Below are 12,952 nucleotides of genomic sequence, written 5' to 3' on the forward strand. Positions count from 1 at the left end.
CTATGGAGAATATGCTGAGCGACTTTTGTGTTGGCTTTCTACTTTACAGTAATTGTATAAAAGTAACTGTGCAATTCTGGAAATGAATATATATTTCCCTGTTTCTCTCTGGGTAATGTACTTTTGTATCTGTCAAAAAAAAACAAACCATGTGAAATAGTTCTGAAAGTTAGTTTAAAAATGAACTTCGATCCTTTCCCTTGGACATTCTACATCTGTGTCCTATTGGTCAATAGTAATCTAATGAAAGCTATAGGTCTAGATATGAAGATCATATGGATTGTTTTAAATTACAGGGATTTATTTTAATGGGCCTTTTAGACTAGCACAAATTTGGAGCTCAACCTTTGTGTACAGCTGGCTCTTATGGACACTGATCTTTCCTTGCATGAAATATTTGCTTTGTACATATAAATTGGTCACAAAACACAACAGGTGTCCTCAATCTGTCAGTGTATATTGACAACACAAAGCTGGCCTGGTGAGCTACTGATGTAAATCACAGAATGTTAGTGGTGTTTTACAGGCTTCTTCTTCTCATTTGAATTAAACAGTCATGCTGCATACACACGTAAAGATTTTCTATCCAACCATCTAACTAGTTGATTGGTTGGAATGAAAATCTGGTAATGTATGGGAGTAACTGATGATCAGCAATTTGCTCCTAAATGCCAGAAAACAGATGGAAATGGTCGTTCAGACATGTTTGAACAAATTGTTTAGATCAAACCTTTAACACACAGTTTTTGTCCATTTTCCGGCATTTGGGTGCAAATTGCTGATTGTCATTTGCTTTCATACTTTACCAGATTTTCATTCCAACCAATCAACTAGTTGGATGGTCGGACAGAAAATCTTTGTGTGTGTTCTGCTTAAGAAAAGTAGCTATTTCACTTGGCACATGTAAATTAAAGTAGTGGTCTCAAATTAGATCTAAATAATACCTCCCAACATTAGGAGAATCCAAATCAAGACTGATGGGTGACTACGGTAATGGAGAAAAAAATAGTATGCGACCAGTACCATTTTTTTTATGCCACATTCCGTGAAATCTCCCAACTCCCCCTAAAACCGTGACAGTCCCAAAATTGGAACTTGGAACAGGACGAGGTAGGGGTGCATGCACCACTAACAGACATTTGCTACACTGCATGCAATGCAGCACTCAGTAGCTACCACTACCATAATTCAAACTGTTGCAAACCTTTCTGACTAAGACCATCCTGTGAACTACAGCATTCCATGTAACAAATGTGATCTTTTCTATCTATACATTGTATCAGTATCATTGCCTTTAGACAGAACTGCTCTCAATCATATTGAGACAAGTTGGTTCTATTCATTCTAATTTTATTACCAATTTTATGCATTGTCTGTACTTCTCAACTTGATCCAGTTGTACAACACTATTGGTCATATTTTATTTCAGATTTGACTGTGTATATATATGTGTGTGTATATATATATATATATATATATATATATATATATATATATATATATTATATTTTCATGTTTTATTTTTCAAACTTTTTACATCCTCTTGGTAACATATATATATTGTTGTGCTATCAACTAGACACACTACCATATCTATTATATTTCCCTTTGGTGATATTGGGGAAATCAAAAGTGTCTTAAGCTGCAACACTAGCCCACCTCATCCTCCACCCTTACTCCTATGTAGTGCACCAGCACCACCCAACCTGCATACATATAGTACTTTTCAGGTGCATGAAAGGGAGGGGTCATACCAAGTAGAAAAGGGAGGGGGGGTTTAACCCCCTATTGTACCTCAGCACACTTAATTATACCAGCAACAGTATATGAAGACTATATGGTAATAGAAATTCAGAGATATTACTTGCATGCATTTGCAAATACATGGGAAGCTGCTAGGCCACTTCACGGCTTCTCTGTCACTAGCAGTCCCTAACACTAAGGGGTTCACATCCGGGACACAGGGCACCCCAAAAAATGTCCAGGCCAGGACACCCCCAGGGCATCACACGAAAATGGAAAAAGGGTGACAGTGCAGTGTAAAGTATAGTTGTGTGCGAGTAGTTAATAAGTGTTGAAAAAGGGGTTAATATATATGTGAAAAAATTACATGAATAAAAAACAAACATAAAAGGTGATGTGAAAAGTAACTATGTGTATTAAGTGGTGATGCCCTGAGGAGGCCCAGCCAGAGTAGCCTCAGGGGCCCAAACGCTCACCCCAAATGTAGTATATACCAATTATAATGCCTCATGATAAAGGCACGTACATAAATGCATCCAAATTGAGAGCTAACTTACCTGGGAGTCACCCCATGGAACTCCAACTAGCACTACTAGAACCAGCATGCCCTAATAATGCTGGCGCATTCATGCATCTCATAACAAACAAAAAATGGCAGCTGCTCAATCAATCTGGTAGTACTTTTCAGGTGCATGAAAGGGAGGGGTCATACCAAGTAGAAAAAGGGGGGGTTTAACCCCCTATTGTTCCTCTGCACACTGAATTATACCAGCAACAATATATGGAGACTATATGGTAATAGAGATTCAGAGATATTAGTTGCATGCAGTTGCAAATACATGGGAGGCTGCTAGGCCACATCACGGCTTCTCTGTCACTAGCAGTCCCTAACACTAAGGGGTTCATGTCCAGGACACAGGGGTGAGCGTTTGGGCATAGGACCCCTGAGGCTACTCTGGCTGGGCCTCCTCAGGGCATCACCACTTAATACACATAGTTACTTTTCACATCACCTTTTATGTTTGTTTTTTATTCATGTAATTTTTCACATATATATTAACCCCTTTTTCAACACTTATTAACTACTCGCACACATCTATACTTTACACTGCACTGTCACTCTTTTTCCATTTTCGTGTGATGCCCTGGGGGGTCCTGGGCTGGACGTTTTTTTGGTTGCCCTGCATCCCAGACGTGAACCCCTTCGTGTTAGGGACTGCTAGTGACAGAGAAGCCGTGACGTGGCCTATCAGCTTCCCATGTATTTGCAAATGCATGCAACTAATATCTCTGAATTTATATCACCAAATATTCTTCATATATTGTTGCTGGTATAATTCAGTGGGCTGAGGAACAATATGGGGTTAACCCCCCACCTCCTTTTTATACCCCCAAGGGAAGGTTAGGGTTGGGGGGGAAGGGTTAAATATAATCCCGATGCCGCCTCGTAAGTATGATGTGTTAGGCGTCCAGGGTCGGGATTTGGACTGACTGCTTTTAAGCCGTTGGTATTTCATACCCTACCCAGAATGAACACTAGACTCAATATACTGAGTACGCACAGAAAAGCGATTAAACGATTATAATTAAGCAAGCTACTCTACCCACACACAGATCTGTACAACCATTGCTAGATTTCTCAGTGCAGATCTTGTGTGCGCCAAGCATGTCATTTTAAGAGCACATGCATATTATAGAATCATATGGCATCTCTACATGGGCACCTAGAGGATTTATGGACTGCTCTCTGTGGAGTGAAATGAGCACCGTCAGAGCAATACAATAAATATAATTTATCCTATGATCAGCTCAGTCAGCACACACATGTTGGATAATATGCATAGCAGAACATGGTCACAGTGATTCCTTGCCGTGCTTTGTCTAACCTTTATTCAGATCTGTACAGTATAGTGATCCGTAACCCCAGTTATAAGCTATTGGCATCTAGCTGACTGTAGGGTAAATGGAGCAAAGCCCTGGCACAGTTAATCCTTCCATGTTTATGCTGCCTAATGTTGCTTCGTTCAGAAGTTATGACTTGCAAAACCAACCAAGGATTCTTCCACGCTGTATAAACCACCTGCTAAAGGCGTTCTACCGCTGTCTGTCTGTGGATAATTGGGGAATATTTACATTTATGGACTTTAATAACAGCTATTATATGTTAGATTGCAGTGAAACGGTGCACATTGGGGTCACACTAAAACAATTGTACAATTGCTTTATTATTTTCCTTTCATTATACTCTACACAACATGTTTGCTATAAAATCAGAAGTATCTTATTATAATGTTCATTGAAGTGCTGTTTTCTCACCACTACCTGGCTCTGCTACAATGATATACAGTATAGTGTAATTGCATAACAAGTCATGGTGCATTAATAATTGGCCCAGAGTCATCTGAGTGTAAGCAGGGAGACCTTAATAGACACATTTATGTGATAGGTCAGGGAACTATTGCTGTTCCCTGCATGCAGCACATTACATCCGACAATTCCTGAAACTGATATTATAGCCGCTGCTTGACATTAATATACATTAAAAGCTGAATATGACTGAGCTGAACAATATACGTGACGTAGCTGGGCTTTCTATCCTTGACTAAGCATATATTGGCCATACTCTCTCACTCCTCTGCCGCAGATTGGCATGATAGAGTGGTGCTTCTCTACCTGAAAGTAGGCCGTTCCTGGTAGCGAAGACTTGCTCTTATCATGTATCAGATCTTTTCAAGACACTGTCCTAGAAGTGTGGGAGGGGCAGAGTTGTCTGTAATTGAATAGGAAAGTAATACTTTGAGATGCAGTGGTATATCCCATTATTGCTGGATGATGTTTTATCAGGGTGGTTCATATCTGCAGTTCCATCCTGGGGACTAGGGATCCTCATTCCCTTCCATAGAGCAATTTCCGGAGAGTACATTTAAGAGAACCTCCTGCTGGCAGTTGTGAGCTCTTGTACTGTGCATGGAAGGCAAGCTCACCCTCCTTTTTGCCTCCTCTGTTTCTGTGATGTCAGGCAAAGGTGCCTTCCATACTAACCTGCGAAGTGGAAAGTCTGGTCTCCTAGAGGCCACTGTGTTTTGATGCAGCACAGCTCTGTGTCCTGCATGTCACATTGTATGCAGCACAGCTCTGTGTCCTGCATGTCACATTGTATGCAGCACAGCTCTGTGTCCTGCATGTTACATTGCACAGCTCTGTGTCCTGCATGTTACCTTGCACAGCTCTGTGTCCTGCATGTTAGCTTGCACAGCTCTGTGTCCTGCATTTTACCTTGCACAGCTCTGTGTCCTGCATGTTACCTTGCACAGCTCTGTGTCCTGCATGTTACCTTGCACAGCTCTGTGTCCTGCATGTTACCTTGCACAGCTCTGTGTCCTGCATGTTACCTTGCACAGCTCTGTGTCCTGCATGTTACCTTGCACAGCTCTGTGTCTTGCATGTTACCTTGCACAGCTCTGTGTCCTGCATGTTACCTTGCACAGCTCTGTGTCCTGCATGTTACCTTGCACAGCTCTGTGTCCTGCATGTTACCTTGCACAGCTCTGTGTCCTGCATGTTACCTTGCACAGCTCTGTGTCCTGCATGTTACCTTGCACAGCTCTGTGTCCTGCATGTTACCTTGCACAGCTCTGTGTCCTGCATGTTACCTTGCACAGCTCTGTGTCCTGCATGTTACCTTGCACAGCTCTGTGTCCTGCATGTTACCTTGCACAGCTCTGTGTCCTGCATGTTACATTGCACAGCTCTGTGTCCTGCATGTTACCTTGCACAGCTCTGTGTCCTGCATGTTACATTGTAGAAACATTTGTGCAAGAAAAATTAAACAAAAAAAAAAAAACCTTATTCTGGAAGCTGCTTTTACAAAAGGCAAACAAGATTCTTCCTGGTGAAACTAGGAAAGCTTCTGGCTGTACAAGGTTTGATTATTCATTATTCCTGCATCTTTGGGATGGAAAGTTCCAATTTGCTGTCTGTGCCAGACCACTAGTGTATTCTGGGCCCCTCCAATCTCTCTGTGCCAGCTGCCATCCTGCAGTGCTGTGTAACAGGAATTCCCATGATATACATGTTAATAAACTAAATCCTCAGAGCAATACCAAACCTACATTCTAGAGCTTTGCCTTCCGAAGATGATCTGCGGCCATGGGCTTTACAAAAAAAACAAAAACACTTCTCTGACGCACCGTGCCCGAGAAGTCTAGAGCTCTATGAGGAGATAGCGTAGGTAGAAGGTTGGCGGTGGTGAGAGACTGTGCCCAGCTCCGGTATTAGTTACCCGGTCTCCATACTTGTTGGACCGCTTCTCATTTACTGCGAGGTCAGGATTTTTGTCTTTTAAGACGTTTGACCTGGTGACACATAACTAAAAGGATACTTTCAGATTTCACTAAATGTCTAATCATTTATATGACCTTTTGGAATTTTAAATATTTCCTTCCTACATAAATCTTCTATACCTATCTATCGTCTCTTCAGGAGAAGCAGCGTTACGGAGTGATCCCAGAATGCAGCCTCTTCCCATGTCTGCTACGCTGACCAATCATCGGACGGGCCCTCCGCCTATCAGCCCCAGCAAGAGGAAGTACAGTATGGACCAAGGAGATGATGAACTAGACTGTGAAAATGACCACGTCTCCAAAATGAGCCGAATGTTTCCGCCTCACTTGTAAGTAACTTCTGTAATATTGGAATGCATTCTGATGTCTCTTAGACTGGTGGTATCCAGTTATTTTCCATGAAGATGGATTATAACATTACTGGTCTTGTGGCTGCCATACTATAACAATGACATGCAGTAAAAAGTCTGTGCAGTCCTTGTGGTCTGCGCCTTGGTCTGCGGCCCACCAGTTGGGCACCCCTGTGATGTGATTATGCCTGTTTGGAGTGTACCTAGTATTGTGACTGTTTTAAGGTCACTACACCTAATATAGATGCTTGAAATTCTATGTATTCATGTTATGTAAAACTTTGCATGCCCTGTTGTTTATGCTGTAAATGTATGTAGCAGGTAATACTTTTCTCAGAAACTAGATTTAAGATCTGTATCTTTAGTGCGTAGGTTTCCAAACTCCGCCATTACAGTCCAGGTTTTAAGGATATCCATGCTTAAGCCCAGGTGGTTAAATCAAATTGATTGTGCTAATGAAGTCACCTGTGGTCAAGCATGGTTATCCTTAAAATGTAGACTGTAATGACGAAGTTTGTGAACCTCTGCTTTAGTGAATACAACACTTGTGACAATGAGACTTCTGAGAGCGTGGGACACTTGAGCATTAATGTGCCACGTTACATCTCAAGGTCACCACCCAGTGACATCACTTATTTCTTAAGTGTTTAGCGCTTGTGGCATTTTATATATGTTTAGTTTATGCCCATTTCTGCTGACTGAGGAAACATTTTGAGAAATAGATCAGGTTGGTTACTTATTGGCATTAGGAAAATGCCTGTGACGTAGCGTGTTAGATGTGCCCAAGCAGAAGTGGGTATTGGGATCATTATATCCCGTGGGTGCTGTCTTTTTTTTACTCACATTACAACTATTAAGTTAGAGACATCTACTGAAATAAACAAACCTACTTTAATCTATTGAAAGAACACTTTTTATGTACTTTCGCGTCACTAATTTTATTACCTTCTGTTCGTGATGAATGTTGTAGCTGTAAACCTCCGGATCTGTATTATTGTTCTAAACCAGTCTGCCCTCAGTTTAAACTGCATCTGTCAAACATTAAACAGATACCTGGATAGATGCGTGTCAGAAGGTTGAAAATGTTTCTCTATTTAGTGAGGGTGAGGGTGTGTGTGTGTGTGTGTGTGTTTTCCCCTTACAAAAATAGGGTATTGATGTATTTGTAGCAGCGGGTCAGTGGAATCAGGTTCTTGTGGTGCCAGTTGGAAATAAAAGGGTGAATTCAGACACTAGGGCACAGGTTCTCAAACTCTGCCCTCATGACCCCAAACTGCTCGTTTTCCAGGTCACCTATGGATCTTTAAATTGTGACAGTTGGTGACACACCTGATCCCTGCTACATACTGTATTATATAGTCTGGTGTTTCTCAACCCCCAGTCCTCAGGACCCCTGCCAGCTCATATTTTCCAGAGCACCTAGCTGGGCACAGATTTATCACCGGCTCTATTAATTTAAAGATCCACAGTTCACCTGGAAAACAGGAACTGCTTGGTGTCCTGAGGACCGAGTTTGAGAACCACTGGGGTGCAGCAGATGGGAGGTAATTATTAAGAATGTAATAATTATTATTTCTATTTAATATATTTTAGTTTTTATTTCTTTTTTTTACTTTTGCATTGTGTGTGGTTTTAAAAAAAAAAAAAAGAATTTTTTTTTTAAGGGTCCTCTGTTCGTGCGTTCAGCTTACAAAATCGCTTCCTCCACCATGAGGTGATGAATGCATTGTATATGTGACTGTAACAGCTTGGCACAACATGACAAGCTCCTCGCTCTTCCTTTCAGTTCCTATGACTTGGTCCTGTCGCTGGTATCCATTACCCAGTAAATGTATCCTGCATCAAATGTCAGCCTGGGCAGGGTGGGAGCACAGCTGCTCGCCTGACACTGAGGGGACCCTGCAGTTGTCCCTGAGTATATTTGCAGTGTGTTCTCTCACAGAATTTAAGTGTAGATGAACAAAAGCAGCCAACAAATGGCCGGCTCAGGGGCAGGAGATTTCACGTTGCCTGTGACTGTTTGTTTCTTTGTCTTCCTGGCATGGGGCTGGGTGTAGGATGCCGCTCATTCCTTTGTGAAGGAAGCGATCAGAGGTTATTTGATAACAGAGAACTGTGCTGGGCTGTCTGAGTTTTCAAGCAGCTAGCTACATTCCAGGCATTCCTGAGCTTCTGGCCTGCTCACATCCATCAGAAGACAGGCAATGTTTTATTTATCCTCCAATAAATCATGGCAGTATTAGTCACAGGCTGGGCCGGCAGTCTGCAGCCCAGGAATGTGTTACAAATTGGCCAGCCAGAGCCTAAGGTAGTGAAACAATAAGGGCTCAGAACCAAGAGAGTCTTATTTATATTTTGGACTTTACGCAACTGTTGACATTCCTCCGCCATGTGTCTCCAACCCAGGAAGCACGTTGTAAATGGGATTGGCAGGAGAGAGGGTTAATGGAGCAGTAACTCCTTGTAGCCTGCTAATCAGCCTGAATTCCGCGGGCCCTACAGAGGTTATTACATTAACACTGTGACCCTTTACGCAGCTTTTATTTATTTTTATATATTACAAGTTATTTATATAGCGCACACATATTCCGCAGCACTTTACAGAGAATATTTGGCCAGTCACACCAGTCCCTGCCCCAGTGGAGCTTACAATCTATATTCCCTATCACATGCTCACAGACATACACACTAGGGTTGATTTGTGTTGGGAGCCAATTAACCTACCAGTATATTTTTGGAGTGAGGGAGGAAACCGAAGGAAACCCACGCAAGCACAGGGAGAATATACAAACTCCACACAGTTAGGACCGTGGTGGGAATCGAACCCATGACCTCAGTGCTGTGAGGCAGTATTGCTAACCCTTATACCGTTAGAGGTTTTGTTTTAGTACAGTGGTCCTGGCACAAGGTTATGTTTAAGCTTCCTCCTGTTCCTTGTAGCCCTTGTATGACATGTGGGCCTGCCTGCAGAGGTTTATGTTACAATACGTGTATAGGTCCATGCACGAAACATGTCCAGGCACGTCTGTTTGTCAAACTGTCCTTCATGGATTTTTTTCATTATCATGGTGCTTGCAACGGTTTGTCGGAACCCAGTGTAGTCACCAGACCTGGATTAATGTTTCTGGGGGCCTCGGGGCAACTAACTTGTAGGGGCCCCTACAAGTAAAACTGTTAAACTGACAATATAATAATTAGTTTAATGTGTAAATACTCCCAGCACCACAAATGTGGTGAACACACTGAAGTGCCCCCAGTTTCCTTATGGCAAAGTGCCCCCAGTTTCCTTATGGCAAAGTGCCCCCAGTTTCCTTATGGCAAAGTGCCCCCAGTTTCCTTATGGCAAAGTGCCCCCAGTTTCCTTATGGCAAAGTGCCCCCGTGCTGATGGTGTAGAGACATGTTGGGGTGCCCCACATGTATGGTTGGTACTTACGTGTGTGTAGGGCCCCTGGGCAGACACCCTGCTGTTAATCCAACACTGGTATTCACCATGAACAGGGTTACAACTGAAGTTGCTGAAGTATAAGAATACAATAATAATTGTATAATATAGCATTGTTGGTGTTCCTTGCTCAGAGACCATCTATGCAAACTAGGCAGAAGCCTTGGAAACTGCTTTTTTATCTCAATGTTTTCATATTGGCTAATTACCTACAATGAATTGCCTATGGGAGATACTGATGCTGGATTGCCTATACTGCATGTGCATGCATGCTACAGTGTAGGTTCAACTGCAAGCATGCCACAAGCCGCGGTGCTCATTAACATACAACCATGTAACACAGATTTCATATTGCCCTTTTACGTGGATTTTCTGGCACCTGTCTGAAATAATAAATTGATATTCAAAATTTAAATTTTATAAGTGTGATGGCCTCCTTGTGACTCATATATGTGTGTGAGATAAGCGATCTATGTAGTTTTTACCAACTTTTTATGTTCCCTGTGATGCACGGTGTAACTCTTAATGTGTTTCTCTCCCTTTACTTAACACAGCATTGATTTCTAATTGGTTGTTATTCTATATAGCCAGCTTTTGCTATCTAAGCCATGTTTATAAGTATTTTAGTGTGTACCTGCTGAGTTGTAGTGTGGGATGTAGTTATGTGACCGGCGTCCAAAAGGCACAATGACACCGGAATGCCGGCTAGGGAATTATGACAGGCGTCAAGATACTGACGCCGGAATGCAGAACGACGCGTGCCCAAACGAGGTAAGTATGGGTGCCCATCCTCTTAGCTGCGGGGGGAGGGTTAGGTTTAGGGCACCCCAGGGAGACTTGCAGTTAGGCACCCCCCGGGGAGGTTTAGGGTGCGGGGAGGGGGGGTTAGGTTTAGGCACTAACGGGGGGAGGTTAGGTTTAGGCACTAACGGGGGGAGGTTAGGGTTAGGCACCTCTAAAGGAGGGTTGGGGGGGAGAGGGGAGGGTTAACTGTACTTGCCTCGGCTGTCGGGATTTCCTGCCTTTGGCCAGTTGCTTTCGGGATTTGAACCGCTGGCAGTACAATCCCATTCCCTGTAACGTAACTGAACAGATATGTTCTGTCTGATATTTAGCTGTGGCTGCTGTGGCCATTGTTGTATGTGAAGGTAAAATATGTTTTGCATTATGAAAGAAAATGGAAGTTTCTCCTGTAAAGTCATGGTGGTTAATGTTAGGTGTTTCTGAGTAGTAATATCTGGTTTGTGTAGAAAAGGAGATTTACAGCTCTGCTCTGTTAAGGTGCCTATATACTAGACGAGCTGAAAACGACATTGTAATCGTGCAGTCGTTTGTCAGTTGTGTGATGAGCCTGCACTGAACGAGCAGTCTCATTCAGTGCAGACGCCTCAAGTGTTCCGCAGCGTATTACAAAGTACATAAACAAATAGGTTGACCAGCAACTTACAGTACAATATAGGACATGGATAATATACATTGCTACATTACATGTTACGACCATAACACCCAGATATGCAGCAGAGTGTAAGCAACAAAGTGTTAGGTCCCCTAGTAGGGAGTAAGAAGTAGATGAAAGTAAAGTAAGCGGAAGCACAAGAGGGTAGAGGGCCCTGCTCGTTAGAGCTTACATTCTAATTGTACATGAATCACCTTGTCACTGCTTTGTACTAAACGCGAGTACAAGAGGTACAAGTACATTATACATGTAATGTAACATAGAGGCTTCACCCACGTTGCTTCTGATGACACATTTTTTTTTTATTTGAGGTGCTCTAGTTGCGTTGCTTTGCATAGGGGCCCTGTTGCAGGAGTGGCCCACGTGACCAGCAGTGCTATACAGACTGGTGGCAGCAGCACCTTCACCCACCACTCACACCAATGTCACCATGTGCCCTGTGCACAGACTGCTATGGAGCCTATTCAAGTGTCCGCAGGCCCAAAGCACCTCTCCCCCAACCCTTACCGGCCACGCGCACCTATCTCTTACATTGATGATGTCAATAAATGTTGTTTTTGTTATTGATCAGCTTTACCTTTACGGATCAAGATGAAACAAAGTGCAGATTATTTCTTGGCATTTCCACTACAAAATGATGCCGTTTTCATGAAACTGTGTTCAGTAGTTTTTGTGCCAACTTGGAACAAACAGAGAGAGACAACGTTCGTATTATATATTAGTATAGCTAAGCTAAGAGGGGAAGTAAAAGTAATGGTGGCTCAGAATGAATGGCCCCACACAGCATTGTAGCTATCTGCAGGGCCGTAGAGAGCACCGCCGGGCCCAGGTAAAGAAGGGGGAATGGCCTAAGCACGGGAGGCTTGAGAGATAAAAAAAAACACTTTTGCAGCGCCGCTGCGCACTGGGGAGAGGGGGTGCTGTGAGCCCCTCAGCCCAGCTCGGCAGGGAGAGCACATGAAGACCTAATACAGGCCTGGCCAACCTGTGGCTCTCCAGCTGTTGTGAAACTACAAGTCCCAGCATGCTTTACCTGCTGACCGGTGGGAGGGTATGCCGGGACTTGTAATTTTACAACAGCTGGAGAGCCACAGGTTGGCCAGGCCTGACCTAATAGCTAGACAGCCACGGCTGCCGTTGTTTCCTGCAATCAAAGTGGACACAAAACAAATTAAAAGGGTTGAAATGTCCAGAGACAAAAGACCTCCCCTACCCAGAAACAAACCAGTATAACCCCAATGCAACAACTGGCTATATCACAAAATATCTCCCAACCATATTTTAACTCTTGCCAGAGAGACAATATACAGACATAGACTATGGAGTCTATTTACTAAGCCTTGGATGGAGATGAAGTCGACAGAGATAAAGTACCAAAAAAAAAGGAATTTTTTTGGGGTGCCTTGCTTCTCGGACGTGAACCCCTTAATGTTAGGGACGCCAGTATAGAGGAGCCTTGACGATTGGCCTGGCCCTTAGTTACATACATTTGCAAATATATGAATAATACCTCTAAATCGCTATGATCATGTAGGATTTAAGTATTGTTTTTGCTGCAGTGTGCTGGGGGGCAAATCTCTCTTTTTCTGTGTTCAGAGATAAAGTACCATCAGCTC

General features: G+C 43.0%; 1 protein-coding gene across 3 annotated transcripts in view; it reads left to right on the forward strand.

The window, feature by feature from the left end:
* The window catches only part of VGLL4 (vestigial like family member 4), a 106,272-nt gene that overhangs the window by 77,032 nt on the left and 16,288 nt on the right, over positions 1–12,952 (forward strand). For all 3 annotated transcript variants that reach the window (XM_088472721.1, XM_088472720.1, XM_088472719.1), the window contains one exon: positions 6,226–6,415. In XM_088472721.1, the coding sequence (XP_088328847.1) occupies positions 6,226–6,415 (190 nt within the window). The remainder of the gene's footprint in view (positions 1–6,225; positions 6,416–12,952) is intronic.

Source organism: Taudactylus pleione, unplaced genomic scaffold (assembly GCF_031769625.1).
Source record: "Taudactylus pleione unplaced genomic scaffold, aTauple2 ptg000128l, whole genome shotgun sequence".
Lineage (NCBI taxonomy): Eukaryota > Metazoa > Chordata > Amphibia > Anura > Myobatrachidae > Taudactylus > Taudactylus pleione.